Source organism: Abrus precatorius, unplaced genomic scaffold, assembly GCF_003935025.1.
Source record: "Abrus precatorius isolate BTA unplaced genomic scaffold, Abrus_2018 Scaffold9, whole genome shotgun sequence".
Classification (NCBI taxonomy): Eukaryota; Viridiplantae; Streptophyta; class Magnoliopsida; order Fabales; family Fabaceae; genus Abrus; species Abrus precatorius.
The window spans coordinates 32,640,085-32,665,009 of NW_020874439.1; the positions used below are offsets into that span (position 1 = coordinate 32,640,085).

The window sequence follows — 24,925 nt, forward strand, 5'->3', positions numbered from 1 at the left end:
TGGGTGAGATTCGCAAATTTATGAACTGACATTTTCACTTAGAAAATATCAAAGTAGTGAGTAAAAAAATATATTCAATTGTACAAAAACTTGCATTGATGAATCAAAGCTGTAGACGGTGATTATTGGTCATAGGACAAAATATTGAGGAATGATGAAAAAAAAAACTATTGATTAATAGGGCCACGATTTTTTTAAATAGGTAAAATATAGAAAGAAAAATGATGACTAAAATTATACTAGTTTTATCTTAGAATTTAGAAAATTGAGGATAAACAAACTTTAAAAACTTTATATAAAATTCGATTTAATTACATTGTCATTTTAAAGGGTGAGTTTTAGCCTGAACTACTTTAAAATGGGTCAATAAATTACCATTGAATATATAACTTATATCATAAATGACAAAGATTAATCGGTTGTAATTTACTATTAAAAATTAGAATTATAAGTTATGATTTTTATAAATAAGTCCATATTAAAAAGTAAAATATATATATATATATATTTTTTTCTCGATTTTTTTATAAGAAACAAAAAACTAAATTATTAAGATTAAGGAAAGTAATTAATTCTATTATATTTTATGTAAATATAAATTTTATTTTAAAAGTATTTATGATATTAAATGATATAGTTAATAATTTATATATTTAATGATACTAATAAAAGAAAAGTATAAAAAAATTTAATAATTAATGTATTTTGAATTTATTATTTATTTTTTATAATAAGGACAAAAAAAATATTTTATTTTATTTTTTATAAAAAGGACAGGAAAGAGTATATATATATATATATATATATATTAAAAAAATTAATTTATTTTACAAAAAAATTGTATGAGCGCAACTAAAAAGCATGAGAAAATAATCCCAAGTTTTTGTGTTGTTAAGCAGCTTCAGATGTGGGCTTGAAAAAATTGACTATTCATAGCTAATAAGCTTTATGGAGCCCATGAGACTTTTGAACACGGGCCAGTTTGGTTCGCTGGACATATGTGGTCTTTTTTGTTTTGGTACATATAAAAAATGTTGACAAAAAATTGTATTATTCTTTATTAACAAAAAATTACTATATTATATTAGATTATTTTTTTCTCTTTTAAGCTCTTAACATTATCGACAATAAATCTTGAAATTATATAATAAATTTGAAATTATAATAAATAAAAATAAAAATAAAAATTTTCAGTAAAACTTAAATTTTGTAATATAAATATTTAAAATATTATTTTATTATTGAATTTAGATATTGTTTATATGATTATCAAAATTAGTTATTGAGAGCATTAAAAATGAAAAAAGAAAAGAAATACACTTTTAGAAATTTCACTTATAATTGTTCATTACCACTGAAAATTTTATTTCTATTAATATGAATTAAAATGTAACATCTATTAATCTCTTAATGTTAAAAATAAAAATAAATTTATTTAAATATTTTTAAAATAAGTTCACTATTCGAAACAAGGCGCGTAATATTACTGTTGATCGTTGACATTGATGCCACACCAGATTGACAGTCTTTTGCGTTAATTTGACATTGTGATATGTCATTTTATTCTTGACAAAATCAATAAAAAGGGTGTATTTTAATTGGATGAAAAATATTGCCATTTAAGAAAATAATTGTTAAATTTTGTTTTCAAAAATGTAAATTTTTTATTGATTTATAAAATATTAGTTGAATAGTATGTTAACATGTTCTGGATTATTTATTTTGTAATCAATATATATATATATATATATATATATATATATATATATATATATATATATATATATATACACAGACACACACATTAAAAATTACGTATAAATTTATTTGAATTCTTTACTATGTAATAAAATAAATTTATAATTAATAAAACTATAATAACTTTTTATATAATGATATGAATTAACCATTCTAACTTTTTAAGGAAAGGATAATTACTTCAGTTTTTTTTATGAATTTATATCTTAGAAGATATTACGATTATCTTTATTTAATTGTCTCTTACCCATCTTAATTTGAAGAAAAATAAAGGGAATATCTTATTCTTGTTTTTTAATTTTTAGAGATCAATACACTCAAATCAAGAATCATATCTTCAAAACTTTTCATTTTCTCTTATAATATGGCATATTCTAAATGCATGTTTCCAAAATACCTTGTTTAATTTATTCATGCTGCTTGAATTTATTTATGCCTAAAAACAAGAAAGTTTCACATGAAGTTTATATTAATATTATATAGTTAAACTCATGCAAAATGAAAATATCATAATAATTAGTGGACTACAAACGAGCTTCGATATTCAAGTTATTAAAAATTTTAAATGGGACGTTGTTATGATTGGTCAAAGATACACAACATTAGTTTCCTCATAGAAGGGAAAGAGTACTGCAGAGTTATTAAAGTCTTATTGACCAAAGATATATTAAGTCCAAAATAAATATGAGAACTAAGTAACATTAATTTTAAAAATAAAAATAATATTGTATATTAATTGAAACAAAAAAAACTAAAATCAAAATTATTAAATAATAAAACTAGATTATAAAATACACAATGAAGAACTAAGACTAAGCTTGATAGTTAAAATTTTAGTTAAAGTCTACTATAAATAATTTTTTAAAATAATTAAAGTCTCAAATGATATTAACCATAAGGTGAGTAAAAATAGAATATTAAAATTCTTAAGAATTAAATGAGAAATGAGTTAGAAAAAAAAATTTATGGTCAAAGATTATGGTAGTTTTAATTAGTAAAAAAAAAATATATATGTATTTTTTAAAAATTAACACATAACAATAACTGAATGACTGAATCACATAATCTTAGACTACATTCATGCATATTATAAATAAATTAAAATTAAAGAGTGCTGAGAAAGAAAAAATTGCATAGAGAAAGGAATCTCTTTACAGTATCTACAGACCATAGTAAATTTGCTTGTGTTGTTGCCCTTCTAACGTTGGGTTGGATCATATGATTTTGTATTAATTTCCAAATGACATTTCAGGATATGGAAATAATAAATGGAGGATTCTTTGTTTCTTTTTGCAATGTCTACTAAGTCTATGTTTCAAATTGATATTTATTTCCTCATCTACTCTTTCTTTCTTCTGTTCATCTTAGTTTCCCTTCCTCACATTCCCATATGAAAATATATTACTGCAAATCAACCACTTTTTCTACTCTTGTAGTAGTTAGTAATATAACCACCTACCTTACCAACTTAAATTATTTAATAAGAACAAAGGGATAAATATAGAAGGTAAAGGAAACAAAATTATAGAAGAAAAGTATAAAGGAATAAATAATAAAGATAAAAGAAATAAACTTTATTTAATAAAAATAAAGGCAATAAAAAAGGGGTAGATAAATAAAGGTAAAAGAAAAAAAAATAAGGCTGAATTATGAGAAGCTACCAAAGCCAAAGTATTCGGTAGCATCATTTGTCCTCCTTGTCTTACAGAGAACAGGAATAAAAGGAAAACTATAATAAAGAAAAAGAAGTAAACCAATAAAGAAAAGAGCATTGTCATACGCCTTGAAAATGTATACCAAAGAAAAAGATATATAGCGAATTAGAAAAGCAGACAGTGATGCTTTGAATCTTCTTTGAGAATAGCCTTCTATTGTCCACTTTGCTAACATTTTCTAGCTTTAAAAGTATAACTAATTCAACTTTTTTACAATGGTTAATTCAACTTTGTACAATTATAATGTAATCCAGTTTTGTATGACCTAACTTGTTTATGTAAAATAACATCTCTAATTATTAATTATTAAAAAATTATCAAAGAGGGTAAAAAGTAAAATGGAAAAGAACCCACATCTCTCTTTAGGCTTCTTCATCCCTTTCCGTAGTCAATACTGAGCCGTGAGCTAAGAATTAAAGAACCGTGTTTTCAAAGAAGCCTTGAGATCAAGTTACCTTTTAGTATTTTCTTATAGACACATTACCTTTTAATCTTTATATGATGTCGCATTATTGCTAATGTTCTATCATCCACCATAGAAAAAGTGCATAATTCGGAGGTGTCCAAAAAGCTTGTCTTAATTTTTGAGTGATTAAAGACTTTCCTCTATATAATCAGACCACAAATTTCATCAACTTCTAGACACAATGCAAAATCAACACTTGAATTAATGTGCCCCATTTATTATTTGGATTTGCATTGACTAATGTATGGTTAGGTAGGTGGGTATTTTCAGAGTTTATAAGGGGCCCATTACAATAATGTAAAGTGAAAACACAGTAGTCTTTTTGTTCACATATATGAAAGTTCTACTACCATCATACAAGAGGACCTTGCTGTGGAGTCACACCACCCTCAATAGCTTGTGTTTTCATTCCCTTGCCTCCATGGAATTGGACATTGGAGTCACTCATTCAGATCTGACTCTTGGTATATATGCTATCCTTATAAGTTGCCATTTTATTTTCAATTTATTTTTCTTGGCTTCAGTGGTTTCTAAAGATAGCTACTAGCTGCCACAACTAGTTCTACTCGTTTAAATTGTGATCATAATTTGATTATTATGCTTGTATATATGTTGTTGATGCAGTAGAGTCCTGGTTTGCATCTGACACATCTACTGGGTACCTTGAAGATGCTATAGCTGGCTGGGGTATTTGGTGCAAGCAACACAACTTACCCTCCTACTCTCAAGATCAAAGGGTTAACTGTGTATGGTTTCATGCTCTCTACTTTTGCTCATTTGTAAGTAACAAGTTTTATTGTCTCAAAATATTGTGGAATTTGATATGATATTTAATTAATTACAGAAAAGCCAATATTTGGTTGATCAGGAAGATCTATTTCCAACATTTTCTTCCACAACATCAGAAATCCTTCATGGTATGTTCTGGTATCATTTTCAATGCTACTTGATTTGATGTTTATTTGTTTATGGTTATTATTTTAGTCCAATTTTCCTTCTCTACTCCTATGCTTTTTTCCCTAGACTGTTGTTTCGCTACAGATTCTATGGCCAAAAAAAGGGGTTTAGAATTTGCAATAAATGACCAGCCTAAAACATCAATTTTTTGGCCTATAACCTTGTTACTAAATTTGGTAGCGGTGATAGTAATTGAAACATACCCACCTCTGACACTACAAATTATTGCTTTTCAGACCGTAAAAATTTCAGCACTAGGAACCTATCATCGTCACAAAATGGTACACATGCAGCTGCTGCAGCCAAGCTTGATTCTGCTCAGAGGAACTGTGCATCTAAAGAGTCAGATGAAAATGATGCTTTAGTTTTAAGTACCACATTCTTATATAACACATGAGATGTTTTCCTTGATTTAACATTTCATGCCTCTTTCTTGTTATTCCACAACCTGTATTAGTGTCTGTTTAAAAATATGTTAAAAAATCATATAAACAAGAATTTAATGTCAAAATTATTACTAATAGTATTGAAATAAACGTAAATTTATAATCATTTAAATGTAAATTCAGACTTACACTTAACAAGTTTTGATTTACATTTAAATAGTTATAAATTTATATTCATTTTAACACTATTAGTTATGACTTGTGCATTAAATTCATTTTAACATTTTGTATTCTTTTGTTTTCAAAGTAATGGTTCAGTCAAGTGTCCTTATGTTCCTTTTCATATTTCATATGGTGTTTTTATTTCTAGGGAGTCATCGGAAGAAAATAGCTCATCCATTTGAGTTGGTGAAGCCTGGAGGAGTTGAAGGGGAAACAACCCTCAAAGATATAAATCACCAAATGCTTACGAGTCCATCAAAGCGAATTCCACACCCTGTGGAAAACAATGTCACTCGTTCATGCATTTCAAACCGTGGTTTTGGCATTTCAGGTAAAGCAGTGACAGCCCTTACTAGGATTCATACCCAGGGTAGAGGCTCCATTACCATTATCAGGACCAAGGGTTGAATTCAAGAGAAAGCTCAGTACATTATGAATTTCCACCTCATAATCTCAGCAAATTTTACAACAAGGAGAGAGAAGTGTGAGATAAGACAGGTAATGTAAGATAGAGATGAAATTTTTTTTTAATGATAAAGTATTATGAGAATATGAAGTAGAAATAGTATTATCCATGTATAATATTGTCTTTGGGTTTTGTGTTATACTCCTAGTGATGGCTTGATAGTTCATACCAAATATGCAAAAATGCACTGAGGAAAGAAGGTGTTTATTGCTGTATAAATTTGAAATTTTGAATGGTGATATATTTTGATGATAGAACAGTGAATGATTAGATGTTTATAGCAATATTGAATAGGGTATTTCATATCATTGGCTGCATATTTTGATTTTTAGAGTTAGATAAAGTATCAAACAGCCAATGGATTAGGTCACGGACGAGTTGGTTATTAGTCCAATCGAATGTACAATAGCTAATAATCAGTGATAAATGTTATAAATTATTAAGCCAAATTTAAATTATCCATAAAATAATTGACTAGCAATTGGACAGACCGGTTTGATCTGGATTGAATAATTAGTCTACGATTAACATTAATTTAATCATTTAAATTTTAAAATGCCATTTTCATAAATATTTTATATGGACCACCCTGTATGTTCATAATTTTTTGGTTCAAACCTAACGTTATGATATGAACATTTTTAGTGTATAAGTTATCTCAAACTTTTGTTTAGTGTAATTTGTCTCATAATCTATATAAATGCACAATTTACCTTATTTTGCCATAATGTAATTAAAATCGATGATGGAACGTGCTAGATGACGCCGATCATAAAGTTAATAGAATAAATTATAACATTTTCATTACCAATACTATGAGATAACTTTCACTAATTAAAACTGTGCAAGATATATTAATTTAAGTTTTAGTAAATAGGTTCTAAAATTCAAAAAATATATTTTTTTAAATATTTCCCTGTAGTATAAGCATGGAAAAAGCGAGCAAATATGGTTCAACTCGACAACAAGAAACAATCAACATATTTATTTTAGTCTATTTTCATAAAATTTCTGCATCTATTTGGATGAAACATAACTAATGCAAATTTTTCTCTCTGTTCCTTAACATTGATGAATCCTTTCGCTTTGTGGAAAAATGAAACGATACAGAAAAAATGTGGGGCTTTGTGGTATGAGTGCTGAGATAACAGTACCAAAGCAGAGGCTAGGCAACTAGGCATACATCCATTTTGTAGCCTACAAGGTAAAAAGAAGAAAAATATATAATAAATGACTAGTATTATAAAAATAAGATAAAAAGAAAAAATATTATTATAATAAAAGTATATATACAGTGGATACTGTTGGGAAGGGCTCATTCGTTGCCTTATACAGACAACAAGAGATGAAAATACTTGGATCATTCCAATAGGCTCATACCATACCATGTCCGGCCCAATAATCTTGTACTGACTTATCTTTCCACAAAAAAACTTTCGTATCGATTAATTTAGCCCATCCATACTTTCGACAATAAACTCTTCTTGTTCTTGCTAGTATTCTATTTAGATGAGGAGCAGAGAAGAAAGAGATAAAAGATAAAGAAATAAAAAATAACTAAAAATAGTGAAAAATATTTGTTGTTTAGACCCATATATACTTCCAAAGGCAACCAAATTTTGGCTAAATCATTTATTCTATGTAAGCAAGTTTTTAAAAGGATATCTCATAAATGTCAAACAAATTAATGTGGGTAAGTGTATATTTACTTGGTTCTTCTAACATATGTTCAAGGAAAGAAATTTTTTATCGAAAATGAGAATATATCTGTATTATCTTAACATCATAAAAAAATATTGAATTTATATTTCTTTTATTGTAATTTAAAACATTTAATATGCTATATTTATTACTTTTTAGTACTTGCTCTTGAGTACACATTAGAAACATAAATATTTATTTAGCACTCCCACTTAAAATGTTTTGGTTCCACCTATATGCTTATCATATTTGGTAATAACTTGTCTTGCTAATTCTTAAACTGCTGATACCTTAGGTTGACTCACTTGTAATAATTTTTTGAAAATGTTTTTAGTTTTTGTCTTTCTCAAGTACAAGGTAATAATTAAAGCCTACGTTTTGTTACCTGATCACATTAAGCCAAAGTCATATAATTGCATTGAAAAATGTCATTTTAACAGTTTTGTGGACATTTTGTAAGATACGTATATATAATAATATAAATAAAATTTAAAGTAATTATATAAAATATTTTTTTGTTTATTCAAATTAAGTTAAACCCAATTACTATCACTTATAATAATTTGTTGACTTTTCAGGAAATCTTTTCAGCAAATATAAAAAGTACAATGTAGTGGTTTAGTTTTACAATGTCATAAAGAACTCATTTTGAGCAAATTAATATTAATTAATACGACTTACAAATTTTACAAATTTTCCAGTGACATGAATAAAATCCATCTATTCAACAAAGTAGGCTATAATTAATCTTAGACCTGATCTTGTTATAGTTCCAAATTAGTCACTTGACAGATACCAATGAGGAATTGAATAATATCCTTAAAGAACAAATACGCTAACAGTAAAATTGATAATTCTATTCTGTTCTTTTCCAATTGGTACAAGGCTTGGTATGGCAATTCCCAAGATCGAAGGACACAACCAAAAACATGATTGATCTTTATTTTGTGACAAAGAACGTCAAAACATCTCCTTGGCTAATCAAGGAGCTAGTTGTCGCATGGTATGGTACAAAACTCTAAGTTTTTCTCTATGGCTAGTGTACAACATGCATGAAATACAAGAATAGTACATTTTCCATGCTCCTTCCCACAACCGTGCGAAAGCTTCTACTTAATGTAGATTTCACTTCCAACAGTGCAACTCCAGCACTTGCTACTCATCATGTGGAGGCATGATTCTCTTGGAACTGTCCTGCTTGATCTGCAAGTCAAATTCTAAAATGTAGTTCTCCAAATTTCTCGTTATTATTACTACTATTCATAAGTCGTTATTCTTCATTTCTAGATAGATGAGCTCTTCTTATTCCATTTCAAAGTAATAAATTTCAAGAAAAAAAATGTTATTTAGTGGTATATTAATTCCAATCCTACGTGGCAACATTTTCCTTCTCTAAATTTCCACATATAACTACTTATTTATTTCTTGTTTCTTTAATTTCTATATATCCTCCTTTACCTTTGTGGGCAGAATGGCTTATCAAAATAAGGCATCAATTGAGCTCTTGGAACCATTTCCTTCCTTAGCAAACGAATTTCTTCCTCTTCAATCATCTGCTCCAGATTGGATTGATTAATTTAATAAATTGATGTTTTCTCAAATGTTACCATCATTCTCATAATTACAATCTATATTATCATTATTGAGTTCTTACCTTTTGCAGCTTCTCCTCTTGTTTCTTTTGCAGCTCCATGATATAGAATTTTGTTGTCACCTGAGTGCATAGATGCAAAACTACATTCAGTAATCATAGAAAGCCAATTGTTAACTTCATCACTGATGGTGCACATTATCTTACAGCATAGTTGAACATTGCACGTTTGACAGCTCTTTCTTGGGTGTGCAGTTTGAATTCTTGTGGTTTGGTATTTTCTTTGGGTGGAGACCTTCTTGAAGCCTAGAGAGAGACAACAATCACTCACCAAAATTGAAAGAAGAAATTTATATACTAATAGTATGTTTAGATTCACGATCGAATGAGCATAATTCATGTTTACGGATTTTTAATGTTTTTTTAAATATACTAATTAGTATAAATTGTACCATGTTACTCACTTTTGTCTTGTCGAAGAACTTGCTGTCTTTGAGTATATCTTTTGTCTGTTAAACATCCAATTATGTCTATTTAGGTGGCAATCATGATTCATGGATAACAAGCTAGAAGAGTTTTTAAAAAACTAATCATGAAGAGAATAATGGACAAGAATAAGGGGGAAGAGTAAAAAGCATAATAATCATAAATTACTATTATTAGCAAGAGACAAAGTACTCTCATGATAATTATGGGGCCCATTGTGTGATGATGCACTTGATCTATGAAATGGAACGGGACCGCATGGTTCATGCACCTAATCCCAGTGAAAAAGAATGGTGGTCCAATGTGTCCAAACAATTTGGAGAAATATTCTAGTGAAAAAGTAAGCATAAAAACCCTGTACAATGCGTGCATATGCCTATAATAAGTCTCTAAAGTTAGACATACTAATACACTCCGATTTTTTAAAACTAGGCGAAAAAGAGAAATTTCCTTTTTTATTTATAGAAGTAAACCGAAACATAAAGAAAGGGTTAAATGGAGAAACAAAAATAAACGATAAATATGAATTTAGAAAATATGAGTCTTGAAGGGCTATGCTTTTAACATCTTTAGCTAGGTGGATAATTCACTTAGAGCCAATGATGGTCTCTACTTTTTTTATTCGGAAAAGCTCTCATTGATTATACCATTCATACTTTTTCAATATTTTTTCGAGATATATGTGATTTATTTAATTTTGAATTCAAGAAAAGCTAGCAAGTAGAAAGGTGCATGGATAAACTTGTTGGGTGGATGGGGTAGTTAAGACAACTTTAATGATGATGTAGAAAAGGTGAAATGGGATATTCATACTTTTGACAAAAGCCATCATTAAGCCTTGCATGAATATCTAAAACTGATTTTGTGTAACTTACCATTTCATATGTGTGTGTGTGTTAGCTTAATAACAATGACACAAGGTGGTAAGCCAACTTGCTGCATCCATATACATAGGAATGTTTCTCAGAAAACGAAAAGAAAAAAAGGGTTATATCCCATCTAGTCAAGTATGCAAGAGGTGTTGCTTAAATACCGCAGTTCACTAGTCTCTTCTCTTTCACTGTAGTTAAGAAGTGATTTAGTTGTTTCATAACTTTTAACCTTAAGGTGAACAGGAAAAAAACAACTAAACAAGTGTAAGAGAAGAAGTATATTCAATGTCTTCTCTTTGTCCTACAATGATAGAATGTAAATTTTAAACCTCAAACCTTCCATGAAAGTTCAGTTTTTATGGGGCAACTAAATGTGACCATGAATCAAGGAGTGTCTGTTTAAGGCATGTGTGTGTGTGAGAGAGAGAGAGAGAGGGTAGAAAAATCTAAGCATCTCACCATTACTCTAGAATTAGTACTGCTCCATTGAGCTGCAGACTGTGAAGTGTTCTTCACAAACTTTTGCCATTGGAAAATTAAGGAAAATGCAAAAGAAGTGAAACTGTTAGGACATGTTATTCTACTGCTAAGAGGGAACATAGCAAAACAACATAAAAATAAAAAATTTAAGCACCCCAACCTTCAAAGCAGATTTAGTGCTTGCTTTCTCCATGTTTAAGTGGGATGAGTGTGTAGCCGTTATTGAGTTGAGGAGACTATATAAAGAGTGGGAAAAGATGAAGTTTGGAGGTTGGTAACTGTCTAAAAATTTTCTTTTTTGTTGCTACATCACCAACATGCTCTAGGATTTGCATGCTTTCTTGTACCAAACTTTCTGATTAAACCTCCCTCTCATTCATATATTTGTCAAACCCTACTATGTTCCTTCAAATTTCCACTTGGCTTAAGTGGGGGCTAATCCCTGGTTCACATAATTAATACTAAGTTTACTAGCGTGTCGAATTTAATCATTGGAGAACACTGATGTGGCTGTTAGTTAATTGGAAATTCGTCTACTTATTATAGTTGTTAGTGTCACTTTAATTAATTGAGTGAAGTTAACGTTCGTTTATTCAATATTAAATTGCGGGAGTTGAATAGTATTTTGGACAGAGAAAATTTACTTGTTTAAAGGATGTAAGACAATAGTTCACAAAACATAGTACATAGCATAGTCAACTTTTAAGTAAAGCAAGAAAAAATCAATTTCTGCTTTGGTCGGGCACCAAAGGGAATGCCATTTGAATTGAATTTTCATTTTAGTATGTGGATTTCAGTGTGAATGGAAAAAGTGGCCTCAACACCCCTCATTGCCCCAAAATAGAAAATGAGAGAAAGGAAAATATGAATGTATTATATGTTTTTTGTTATAAGTTCTATTAAGTTCAACTATAATTATTAAATGTATAATCTCTGATTTTCCTTATCCTGTGAAATGTCTTGCATTTTCTTCACAAGTTCAGATCCAAAGTTTTTACCACAATGTAAGCATCATTGATTGGTTGACACATGTTTATAAAGTGGAATATTTCAATTTACAGAAGTTGTATTTAATTGATCAAGGCTTACTCACATATCTAATGATACTGAATTAGTTACTAGAATTAATCTACATCTCACCCTCATACGCAATGGTGAATAAAAGCTACGGCCCAAAACAAGATAAAAGTAACTCTTACTCTAATTCATAGTATCTACAATATATGTATCCATGTTCTCGTTGGAGGTGCATTTCCTACGTTTCTTCCCCTTCGATTCCAACCCCTTGTTTACATTTGAATATAACACATTTTAATTAAGAAAAAATATTTGATTGATTCCAGCACCTTGCTTTGAGTCACTTTCATTAACGTAGCAAGAGAAGAGTAAAACGTGATGACCAAAAGGTTGTTAATAGCCCGCTTTCAAATGTTTCTTGTTGAAGCCGTCAAACCAACCAAAGACACACTCCTATGCCATCCTTTTTAGTCTATAGTAATCCAAGCACTGGCTCAGCTTCACATCAGTGCTTTGTCATTTCATCCTTAATACTATCATCAACTATTTTTCAAGAAAGCTTATAAGGGGCGGAATAAATGAAACCTCTATCTAACATTTATTTATTTATTTCTGATAAATCATGTTTGTTCATTAATCGGAGTCTTACAGTAAGGCTTTGTTTGATAAAAATAACTGAAAGCTTATACTTGATAATCTAGCTAAATATTTATAACTTTTAATTACTTAATTGAGTTATTTGGTAATTAACTGAGATAAGTTAAATGACTATAAAAAATGTTAAAGTTATTTTATGTGGGTATAAATTATTTAAAAGATTAAAGAAAAAAACAAAAAACAAAAAAAGAAACTAACTTGTAATAAGTTAAATCTTAGTTGGAGTAAAATTTTATAAGCTAAAATTCAAATATTATAAGTTTTATTATTTTTTGTTCACCAAATAATTCTATTAGTTTAACGGGAAAAAAATTATAAACTCTTAAATAAACTTGTATTATGAAACACATTAAACGAGAAACTTTTTTCATCCTAAAATTCATGGTAGTTACAGAAAAATTCGTAGTAGCATTTGTTGATTTTTAATCTAAACATCATTTGAGTTTCGTAAATTAGTCTGCACGTTGTAATCACACATAAAAGGAGTCTTGGGGGGGGGGGGGGGGGAGCATTGACAACATTATGGTTTTCAAATGATTTTTTCTTATTGTTTCATCTATTATAATTGCAGTTGCCATTTTTGAAGTTTAAAGAATGATAAGTTATGCTAAGAGAAATTCCTACTTATAGACAAGTTATTAAATGCACTGATTAACAAGAATTTGTACTTCGAAAGTAGAAAACTAATCAGATGCTTTAAAGTGACAAGGAGACAATAGTTCATTATTTATATTTGTTGAAAATTAATGTTACATTCTGCAGTATTATGTTGTCGCTGGTTATTTAACGTACAGATAACTTGAGTTACACTCTATTTCTTCTTAATCAAAATTAGTTAATCCTCGTCTTATTCAGATTCAATGAACAATGTGTCAATCCATGTGCTCTATTTTTTATAATTAATGTTTTTATTCTCCAAAATTCCGAATCAATAATCTTTCATTCGGTACAACACCCATCATGGATCAACATTCAGAAATTGCATTGCCAGTCTTTTCAAATCCAGTTATGCTTTATAATGCTTTGTCCCGAATCTAAGTTTTGTATTTCTATTTCTTTTTTCGAATACTACACAGTTACGCATCACCGAAAATAAAATTTATATATATATATAAGATGTTATTCGTTAGATTTGTCCTTATTAATATAATTTTTGTTTAAGACATCTTGAACTTTTGTATAAATGGACACTTTCAGTGACACACCAACGGTAAACATTAAATTTGTTATACTAACCAAATTATCCTTTAATTATATTTATTCACTATACTCTACAATGTTATTGGTGAATGGTACTCAAATATATGAGTATATTCTTGAAAATATGGAGGATAAATTTGTAAAAGACAATTTTGTATAGAAAAATAATGTATATAATCTATAGATTATGCCAATAGTATAGATTTATAATATCTTTTTTTTTTTGCTATACAGATTTATAATATCTAAACTAATGGATCAAGCGAGCAAAGCTAATTAGTAACTTTTCAGTTTTGCAACCAAATGGAGATTTATTAATATTCATAAATTATATTTTATTTACATTCGAAAAGTTATTTTATTTTATCAATCAAATAAAGCTATTTTTTATTAACTTATTTTTAAAATGTCTTATCTGAATATAAGAAATTTTTAAAATAATCATTTTACCACAAGTATTTATTATAAAATTAATTATACTAAATTTATATATAAAAAAAAACCGATTATAATATTTTTTTCGCATGTACAGTGCTTACATTCCTTCTTTACATTTGAAGTTGAAGGTTTATCTGATTGCTCTGGCACAGTTGGACTGAGTCATTTTCATTTCCATTGGAAGAGAAAGACATTTAAGAAAGCCAAAAAAAGAATGGGCAAAAGGTTGTTCATAGCAAGTTTTCAAATGTTTCTTCTTGAAGCCGTTAAGCCAAAGACACAGTGCCGAATTGATTTAGGCATTGTGAAGGGTAAGCAAAATGTCATCCAATTCGTTAGGTTGTGAATCGAAAATCAACCTACTATAAGGCACCACATAATGCTTGCACTTGAAGCTTGTGGGGTATCTATCCCATGATAAAGCCTTCAACAAGACTTTAACAAATTAATGCACCTCTCTCTTTTCAATTTGACATTGGAAATGACACCATTTTAACTGAACATGACCACAAAGTCTCAACTAACACTCTTAGTATCACAGTTTCAGTCAGCAATTCCATTCCTCTTTTCATTAATTAATGAGAATCAGCACTTAGGGTTTTCTTGTACATTACAATACATCTTCGGCTTGTTGGTTTCTCACAGGTTGTGTCATATAATATGAAGAATGAAAATTAATAGTTAAACAACATAATAATTGAGTAAACTCCACTCTTAATTCTAATTTTATAAAAAAAATCTTTTAATTTTTTTTAAGGTCATTTTACATTAAATTAGACTAAGATAAGTGACTTTTTTAGAGTTGAAATTGTAGTAAAAAATTTATAAAATCAAGAATTAAAGACACTTATGCCTTTATTTTTAAAAACTAAAATAGATAGTGATTCAATAATAAACTTGAAAATGTATTTAAAAGATTTATTTACTTTTATTATTAAAAATTACATAATATTATTGTTTTGCTGTGACACGCAAATGTCACTAAACTTGTTTATAAAGATGTATTAATTGTAAAATTTTATTTATTCTTTTATTATATATTACATAAGTAGACTGTATTACTATTTTATAGTCATCACTATTATTGTTATATTATTATTATTATCGTATAATGATTTTGTTATCACTAATTGTTTTGTAATTATTATGATAAAAAAAGATTAATAAAAAAAAGTAGTCATTTCCAAAATGGATAGGTAGTAATTAACTCATGAAAGAAAGAGAATAATCAGGCATTGAACCACGAAACTAGCAGTATATGAAAAAAATTCTATATTTTAAAATTATGAAAAATAGAATAAAATTAAAGTTCAGCTTCTATAAACATACTCAATATCACTTTGTTTTTTATATAGATTAATTTTATTCATTTGATACTTTAAAATTGAAAATTTTTATATTTTATTTTCTCCATTTAAATAATAAAAATGAATATTTTGAAAACTATATTGATGGATAAAATAAAATAATCGAAATTTCAAGAATTATATAAAGTTGTCAAACTTTAATAAATCAACTTTGAGATATAGATGATAATATGGGTGGGTAAGGGTGGGTATTGCGTATCGCCACCCTGGCCCCTAAGCCAACCTCCCTATATCCGTGTCTAACTTGAGGATTAAAATTTGATACTCAATCTTGTCCTTAATCAAGATTAGAAAAAAAAAAGCATGCCCCCATCTCACCTTTTTTTTTTCTTTTCCAATTGCATATTTTTAAATCAAATAATTTATAAAGATGATTAAAAACGATTAAGAAAGTATTAAAAACCAAACACATTTTTTATTTAAACGGGTAAAATAAAGTTAAAAATTTACTTTTTTGATAAACAACTCAACTTTATAATTTAATTATTACCAAACGATTTGAATTCGGATTTGAGGTTGGATATCTACATTCCCAAGCTCACTCCATTATTTGCATATTGATGAAAATCTAATCCTTACTCCAAACTCAATCAAATCTTGTTTTTCTTTTTCCCATCAAAGTTAGAATGTCGCAGATCGAATATTTGTGGGCACCGATTTTTTGTCACGCCGAATTCGAGAATTTCAACTTAGAAGGATAAACTAAAATGGAATATTTTCATGGATTAAAATAAATCTTTTAAAAGAAATGATATCAGTTAAAGGAGTAGAGCTTAAAGCAGATATTTTATGTATTTAAATTAACTTACTTTGTATTAAAAAACATATAACCAAAATTTTGATAGAATTGAAAGAAAAAAAATCAAAATAGTATTGAAAAAAACACCATGGGTACAAATCTTATGAATGATCTTTTGTTAGTACGACTTTCAATAAATCTTAAAAGCTAAATAATTCATCAAAATTGCAAATTTCAAGAGGTGAATCAAATCTCTGCGGCATTAACAACTTAGAAACCTTGGAAAAGCAGCATAATTCAAAATGTCATGTCATAGTGCCTGGAACCTTCAAAACCCGATCACAAGGATTTTCTAATGGTTCAACTGAAAATATTCAAGAACTTGGCAAACATATCGAAGAGGCAACCATGTCTTTATATGTGTGTGAAACAAATTAGAAAATGAATTTTAGTCCTTTATGTCAGCCACCATAAGTAACCACAACTTGAGCTTCATGGATGTGCCATGCATCACTGCCTTTCAAATTGATGGGAGCTTGTTATTTGAATCTCATGTGAACATTCAAGTTGGTCTTATTCCTCAGAAACCTTGAAGAAGGTGTATGATAATATTATGTTATTGATACCATCCATTCTAGGATCTGTCTCAAATTCCGGGTCTATATAAAAGAATACCTACAGTACAAGAAACATACTATTTAGATGAACATGCGTTATGCCCATACCGGAATTCAGTTTGAAACCACTTACAGGCATGTCAATCTGCTCCCCAGGAAGAAGTCGCTGCTCCTCAAAGCAGAAGCATTGTATTTTATTGAAGTACACTGCAGCCTGTAAAAGAATATTTATAATTTGGATTTTTGAATATTTTGGGTAGTAGGGAGGGGACAATAGGGAAGAAATAAAAAATATGCTTCAAAGCCAGCTCTTTGTTAAGCAGAAAACAGATCTTGAAAGCCTTGCGACAGGCAGGCACAAAGAGATATTAAATTCTTAGCCAGAAGGAAAGGTTTTAAATAAATTGATTTTGTATAGGATATACTTTCAACAGTCTCAGGTTTGTAGTGTCATTGACAACCTTTGTTATACAACAGAAAGGAGTATTCATCAGTAGTCATTACCTTCATAGGAGTGACGTTATATGTAGAAACACCTATTATTGGAGTAGAACTTTTGTTTTCAGCAGTATAAAATGCGAGGGCACTTTCCCCAGGCTTCACCCTAACCTGGTAGATGGTAGAATAAACGAATGATCATACATTACAGCTTTTACTTTTTCTTTCTCATTTTCCCCCTGGGTGCCAGGGGATGCGTACAATACTACAAAATCCAGCATTTGTAATGACATATGAAACATTTGCAAGCCAGCAGAAGGGCTCAAATGCACAGTCAAATGTGCAGCATAAACTAGCATGCAAGTGATGCAACTAGATTTAGATTTGAAAAATACCATCAGCTCCCCCAAAAATTAAAACCATTACGACCACACTTTTTAAACAGAAGCTCATACATTAACATGGCTTTTAGTAGTTCTCTTTGAGTCGCCATGCTACATTACCATGGACTAATATAAATAGCATTAATGGATCCAGGAAATAAAATTAAAAATTGTCTTAAATAATAATTTCACATGTATGTTTATAAATAAATGTGCCATATTTGTTGTAAAGTGCAGGATGTTAAGTAAAGAAAAACCTCTCTCTGTGTAGGAACAAACTTCCATGGCATCCCATCAGCAATATCAGCATTGAACTGCACCACAATTTCCCTGCAAAAATAAAAAAGGAAACTCATCAACCCATAACAACTGCAAAAAAAAAAAACTAGCTTCCAAAACACGACATCCTCAATGAGATTTATCAAACACTACCCTGTAAACATACTCTTACTGAATCACTACTTAATAGCCACACGACAGCCCAAAAGTAAGGTCCTACTGTTGATAAGAAAAATATCCTTGAAGGTTCAGAATAGGTAAGTTTTATGAAGTAAAATCCTATCCAAGTGCATAATAAACAAACAAAAAAGACTATGTTTTAAGGTTAATCTCCCTTAGTTTTTTTAATCAAGACTACTTTATACAAATGCTCAGTACAAATGAAGGAATACAAACAAGCCCAAAGAATTTGAATCACCAAACTGAGATCAGGGAAGTTATTTTTTTCAAATACTGGGGAATTGAACATCTATTGCAAATAAACATACAGTCATCAACCTGAAAAACAAAATAATAATCCTATCACAACTAATGTTAAAAACTTAAAAGGTAACATCTAATAAGAAAATATAACACCTTGTGGTGACAGTTTTATTGCTATCATGTCGAGCAATCTTTTCTTCAACAGTCTGAAAAAATTTGAAAATTTTTATCAACAGATAAAACAAGTAAAATTTCCAATCCAGTGGATGAGAACATGAAAAACCACTGAAAACAAACTCAAACACACCTCACGCCGGTTAACAGTTCCCCCATAGCCAGTTGCTTGGCAGAATCTCCTGTAAAGGGGAACTGCAGCATATGTGCTTCCAACCATTGCAAAAACCAAGCCCGTCAAGTATAAAAGCATCTTTCGTGATTTCCGTTCTTTGGATGCATGAGATGAGAAGTGTCGAAAACCAGGCGTGGAACATGACTTACCAACATACTGTGATGCAAAAGCTGAAGAGAGGTAACACGGATGGAAGGATTTTAAACTCAATTCTTGCTTAAACTTTGATAACCATATATTACAAGAGAAATTACGCTGGAAGCTGGTATTAGGATTAATGAACTTGAAACTTGATCCTTCAGGAATAATAGATAGACACCTGAATCAAAAAAAAAAAATTATCTACAAATAAAACTCATTAAATTTGAAGCAAATTTCTTTCAGATATTCTTTCAAAGCCAGACTACAGAAAGGGTATCTCTGCACATATGTCTACCTCTATGATTAGAAGGAATCACAAAATCTCTGCTCAAGTGGTAAAGTATAATTACAATCATTTTATCACAAATATGTTTCAGAGCATTCCCTATAAGAGAATTCATCAATAACCTACTAAGACTAAAAAACAAAAGCTTAAGAATGAATGCAGCAACAAGTTACCTGGATTCAAGAAAGTCCTTCTGCAAGGCCCTAAGGTATGGCGACAGATGAGCTCTCCTACTAAACCTTGACAATATCATGTTTAGCAAGACCAATTTCCCAACAATAACAGGACATTCAGTGCTGTCCGCAAGAAAAGAAAATAAGAATAAACTCTGTGAAGCAGTGTTTAGAAATGTTCAAGTGCTACAAAATTGATAACAGAGGAAAATAAGTATTTTTGAAAATAAATTTATATGTGAAGTTTGAACAAGCACCAAAATACATTGAATGAATAATTTTCAATGGAAATAGGAACTAGGAAAAGAATAAAAACGTGACAACATTAATCAATACGCACAAACACAAAATGGAACCTTAATGCTCTGAAACAGTACTCCGTGCCAACATCAAGTAGAAATTTTATAGAATTTTTTTCCTAAAATAGTAGCTCTATTAAAAAAACTTCCCAATATAAACTAACTGAGAATGAAGCTTTCATCACATACACTTGTGGCCATAGAAAACCAACCAACCATTCTTGTTTCTTAACATTGAATAATTATAATAATAACGATAATAACCAGAGCCATTCAATACTATCATTTAAGTGAGGCATTTCATCGAACAACCTGAGTACATCATAAAATGATTCCATTGGAAGCCATAATCCCACAAACGCCAAATGATGTGTGAAGACAATCTACATATTTCACCAACCAAATCAAGCATCAAGATAGAAGATAAAAATTGGAAAAACGTGGTAAAATGAAAGAGAGAGTGTTTCACCGAAATTGTTGAAGTTGATTAAGAGGGGGGGGGGGACGCTTTCTCAACACAAATCACCAATCACGGTTGCTGCTGCGAATTCGAAGCTCCACACTTTGGCGTCCTAAAGATTCAATAAACTTATCTTCTTCACTTTAATTGGGTTAGGAGAGTTTTTTTTTTTCGTTCAAATATATGTATAATCGTTCACATGAAAAAAAAACAGAAAATTTGGATTGAATATTCCTTCACTTTATTTAAATAAAATTAAAACAATTTAATATTTCACAAACATTTTAGGTTAACTTATCTTAAAAAAAAATCTTAAAGATGATTTACTTACCATAAATAAAATATAAGCCAAAATATGCTTTTTCATATTTTATTATTGTTTGGAAAGGAAAACTTTAAATGAAAGAAGATGACAATATATATATACAAACACATTAAATAAATATATAAATGATAAGTTAATACGAACATAACATATTAATTATTTAATATTCATAAATATTATTTAATTTTATTAATTTTAAAATAAAAAATTGCATTTCACTCCCTTCCTCTTTAAAAATTTCTTCCCAACTCCATAAGTTAATATGTTTTTAATTTTTGGAAATTGGAATAACAAAAAAAAGTAAATTTTATAAACCTTTGCAAACCACCATTTTTTAAAACTATACATTAAATGTTTTTAAATCGAGAAGAGATTTAAAAACTTGCTAGTTAAATATTCTTTTTTAATCATTAAGTATCATTCATAAAAGATAATTTTATACAAGTCAGAAACATTTATAGTATAGTGGTGCTAACTCTCTCAGTGAATTTTTTTACCCATTTAAAATTCAAATTTGACGCCTTAGCTTAAACATACATCACTAAACTAATTATCTGTTAGTTAAGTTGAGTTAGATACTATAGTCTTTTATTAACTTATTAACCTTTTATCCATTAAGTACTTACATCTCTCTTAAGAGTAGAAAATTTATAATATTTAATAGGAAAAAAAAAGCATGTGATTTTTAATTCGGTCAATTGAATAAGAAAAAATGGCACTTGAGAAATAAAAAACTAACCAAAAAAAAAGTATGGGGGGGAAAAATCAGAATACAACTTTTAACATTGAAAGACTAAAAATATTATAATATTTTGATAATTTAAAATATATTTAAGCCTTTTGTCTTTCTATTTTTTTTGTTTTCCTCTTTATAATAAATATTTAAGCTTTTAATATATTATTGAAACTTAATTTATCATCTTTGAATATCCTTTTCAACATTTTCCTTCAAATCTTTTTTTATTGAATTTTTTTCCCTCTCGTTGCTTTCCTTTTTCCTAATATTTTGCTTATTCTTCGCACTACCTTTTTCTCAATTCTATTCGTTCTCAACCCTTTCTCTCTGTCTACTTCCAAGTCTCTTATATTCATGGAGCCTACAACCTTTTTTTTTTTTCCCTTAATGAAGCAGCTAGCCCAAATCCAACACGAAAGTTCATTTCTAATCGTTCAACTCACTATTTGTTTGGCCCATAAAAGGTATGAAGTGATCATATGGCACATTATTGTTGACCAAAATACAATACAAATTGATATGTCCAGTTTATGAATTTTTTTGGGCCAGGCAACTGATAGCTAGTTGACCAAAAGAGAGAGAGAGAGAGTAACTAATATTTAGTTTGCAGGGTATTTGAGCAAGAGAAAAATATCAAAATTGAAATTAATATTACACGTAAATTTAATTTAAACAAAAAAAGTGACAATGTTAGTACAAAAGGATATACTTTAAAGCTTTTAGTTTCTTAGGATATATTTTTTATGTTATCTTATATATTTTCATTTTTACCACTAAGGTTCAATGGGTGACTCGACAAGGTAGCGGCCCATCACACATTTTTAGTTTATTTAAACACCATTATCTATACTTTTCGTTTTATACTTTAATTCATATATAATTTTAGTTTTTATAATTTTAATTAGTTATATTCAATCTTTTAGCTTTTAATTATTGAAATTATGTATTTCAGTTTTGTTTCGCCCAATAACTAATGAGAATGTAATGAAAGTGTGACGAAACATTGATTTATACAGATGAACAAAGAAAAAAAAACCTATATAGATATCTAAATAAAAATAACAGACAATGCCCAAAAATAGCAATTTGAATTAATTTTTGCTTTTCTATTTTATTTAAATATTATATATATTTTTATTAATTTATGGAGGCCACATGACTCAGGAAATATCTTCAGAATCCAATTAATTCGAGATAGTTGGATAGAGGACCTGGTTAAAGTCTTACAGGTGACCTATACTTCAATGGGCTTAGTAGTTAATATAGCAGGCTTAAGTAATAAATTTAATTGTTGATAAAAAAAAAAACTTAATTTCATAAATGTCTAAGTGTTTTAACTATATAAGGTTGCTATGTTTATCGATTTTTTCGTTTATAAGTTATGGTTGATAAACTGAATTAGTTCGAGCTTTTTGCAGTTAATTTTGATTTTCCTTCCAAACCTTAAATTTAAGAGAATTGGTGTTTAAGATCTTATTATATTTACATGTGTGTGATTAATCTATTTAACAAAAAGTTATGTGGTTGAATATTTTTGTGTGTAAACTTCTTTTAGGTCACTGTTAGTCATGAACTATAAACGAAAATTAATCTTAGCCCTTTTAAACTTGGAGAAACCATATTTGGTCTTTGACCTTTTTTTCAAAAATTATTTGCAATTGAATTATTCCAAGCCATGATTATGGAACTGAGACACACACTGAAAAGAAATGCATATACAAAGTCTTAGATTCCTAAAAGAAAACAAAACAAAGAGAGAGAGAGAGAAATTATGAAGGTGAGAAGGACTGATCAGGTTGATTCCTTATGAGCCCAAACCCTACCTATAGTTATAGGCTTCTGTAGAGGACCATTTATTCTAGTACAGTCTAGACCCTATAACCCCATATTAAAACAAATATATATAACAGACTTGAGTTAATTGCTTTATGCCTTATTCCATTCTCTGATCTATTTGATGCATTGTAGTCTCTTCCTATACCTAACGTAGTAGACATTGTTCACTGTTGATCTTAAATTTTCCAACAACTTGAATGTGAAGACACTATGTTCACATAAGCATTTTAGAGATATACCCTTAATTGGTATATACTATTACCAAGGACAAATCTCACTCTATTTAAGATGAACCTGCAATATAGATAAAAAGTAATAGAGACTGACGAATAACCTTGATGGCTCAAGAGCTTCTAGGAGAGTTCTAAGTCCGTTATTACTGTTGGATCTCGGTCCAACAAAAGAATTGGACCACCCCATCTTGGTCCCCATTATTATTATGGTTTAAGATCAGGTTGAAAAGAAAGAGCATGCATCTTTTTCATTTGAATAATTTATTATTACTATTTAAAATTGGTCAGCTTTAGTGGGTTGTAATTAGTATACCAAAAAGGACCACAGAAAGGTCCATCATGGAAAATATTTCAATTTAGATTAGCCAAAGTAATTTGGGGACATATCACAAGGAATATATGATAACCCAATTGCAATGCATTAAAGCAAAAAGACAAAGACTTGGGATAGCAATCAAACCCAAGTTCCAAGAGAAGACCTACTATGGTCTCAACCTTAATGCATGGCAGATCTAAACAAGTAACCTTTTGTTTCATATTGTAACTCGTCCCACCCACCTTCACGACATATCCAACATAACTGAACTGGACTTCATTTTTCCCATTATGGTACCCAACATAAAAGAAAATAAAGAAAGCATGGCTTTTGACTGTACTTATAAAACTGTATCCAAAGTTAACTTTATATAGGCCTGCTTCAAATTAACTCTAAATGCATGGTGATTAAATAAGAGGAATTGTTCCCTATTTATGGTTGACTGCCAGCGACATTGCATAACAACACCTTATTTTCTGGACAGAAAAAACATGCTTTGGCAATCCCATTTCTGTTAATGACAAAATTTTCAAACCAATATAAGGCATAGAGCAGACCAAGATTTGCCAGAGCTACCACCTCTCTTCCCAACTTTGGCCCATATATATAGAACCTGTCTCACAAATAATAATAATGATTCCTGCATACCATAATGTATCAATTAAGTCATTAGCTACAGAGCAAAGTTATAACATTTTGCTTCAATTTTTATTTTTTATGATGTGCAAATAATTATGTGAGAGGCTTGGCTCCTAGCCTCTTTAAGAGTGGGATAGCAAATTCCCAACTGTGGGAAGACCACAAAATATGAAATGCAACTTAAACTTCTCAATACCTTGGTCAGTGTGATCTGAGAAAAAAACAAACAAGAAGGTGAAATATAATACAATGGGCTGGGGGGGTATCATATCTATACATGCTACTCTAATTAAATATCATCCTTCATTAATACATGAAAAAAAAAATTACAAACCAATTTTAAAACATTAAGAAAAGAGAGTTTGAGGGCATACATATTTTATAGGTTCTATATTTTATATACATTAAACGTGAATATAAAGAGCAGAAAAGATGAAAAGATAGGATGGTAGTAATATAAAAGAAGAGGGGCCA

General features: G+C 29.3%; 3 protein-coding genes across 7 annotated transcripts; 1 reads left to right on the forward strand and 2 right to left on the reverse strand.

The window, feature by feature from the left end:
* Positions 1-4,277: 4,277 nt before the first annotated feature.
* On the forward strand, positions 4,278-6,220 carry LOC113849077. The gene is made up of 5 exons (XM_027478676.1): positions 4,278-4,403; positions 4,564-4,685; positions 4,784-4,856; positions 5,133-5,267; positions 5,653-6,220. Exons 1-5 carry the CDS (start codon positions 4,361-4,363, stop codon positions 5,910-5,912), a joined length of 633 nt encoding a protein of 210 aa, XP_027334477.1. The 5' UTR covers positions 4,278-4,360; the 3' UTR covers positions 5,913-6,220.
* Positions 6,221-8,657: 2,437 nt separating this feature from the next.
* LOC113850479 (protein TPX2) lies at positions 8,658-11,299 on the reverse strand. Of its 3 annotated transcripts, none has more exons than XM_027481040.1 (7): positions 11,261-11,299; positions 11,080-11,139; positions 9,715-9,771; positions 9,470-9,568; positions 9,326-9,385; positions 9,130-9,224; positions 8,658-8,874 (listed from the first exon to the last, which is right to left on the reverse strand). In XM_027481040.1, exons 1-7 carry the CDS (start codon positions 11,291-11,293, stop codon positions 8,781-8,783), a joined length of 498 nt encoding a protein of 165 aa, XP_027336841.1. In that variant the 5' UTR covers positions 11,294-11,299; the 3' UTR covers positions 8,658-8,780. The 3 variants fall into 3 exon arrangements, with proteins under 3 accessions (XP_027336841.1, XP_027336842.1, XP_027336843.1); XM_027481042.1 differs by having other exon boundaries at positions 8,746-8,888; XM_027481041.1 differs by lacking the exon at positions 11,080-11,139 and having other exon boundaries at positions 11,261-11,295.
* A 5,412-nt stretch (positions 11,300-16,711) lies between these two features.
* LOC113849940 (cytochrome c oxidase assembly protein COX11, mitochondrial) lies at positions 16,712-20,518 on the reverse strand. 3 transcript variants are annotated; one of them, XM_027480203.1, is made up of 10 exons: positions 20,376-20,518; positions 20,219-20,289; positions 19,608-19,730; positions 19,262-19,326; positions 18,966-19,177; positions 18,812-18,864; positions 18,214-18,286; positions 17,640-17,744; positions 17,269-17,349; positions 16,712-17,193 (listed from the first exon to the last, which is right to left on the reverse strand). In XM_027480203.1, exons 2-10 carry the CDS (start codon positions 20,242-20,244, stop codon positions 17,092-17,094), a joined length of 840 nt encoding a protein of 279 aa, XP_027336004.1. In that variant the 5' UTR covers positions 20,245-20,289; positions 20,376-20,518; the 3' UTR covers positions 16,712-17,091. The 3 variants fall into 3 exon arrangements, with proteins under 3 accessions (XP_027336004.1, XP_027336002.1, XP_027336003.1); XM_027480201.1 differs by having other exon boundaries at positions 18,966-19,326; XM_027480202.1 differs by lacking the exon at positions 20,219-20,289 and having other exon boundaries at positions 18,966-19,326.
* Positions 20,519-24,925: the final 4,407 nt, after the last annotated feature.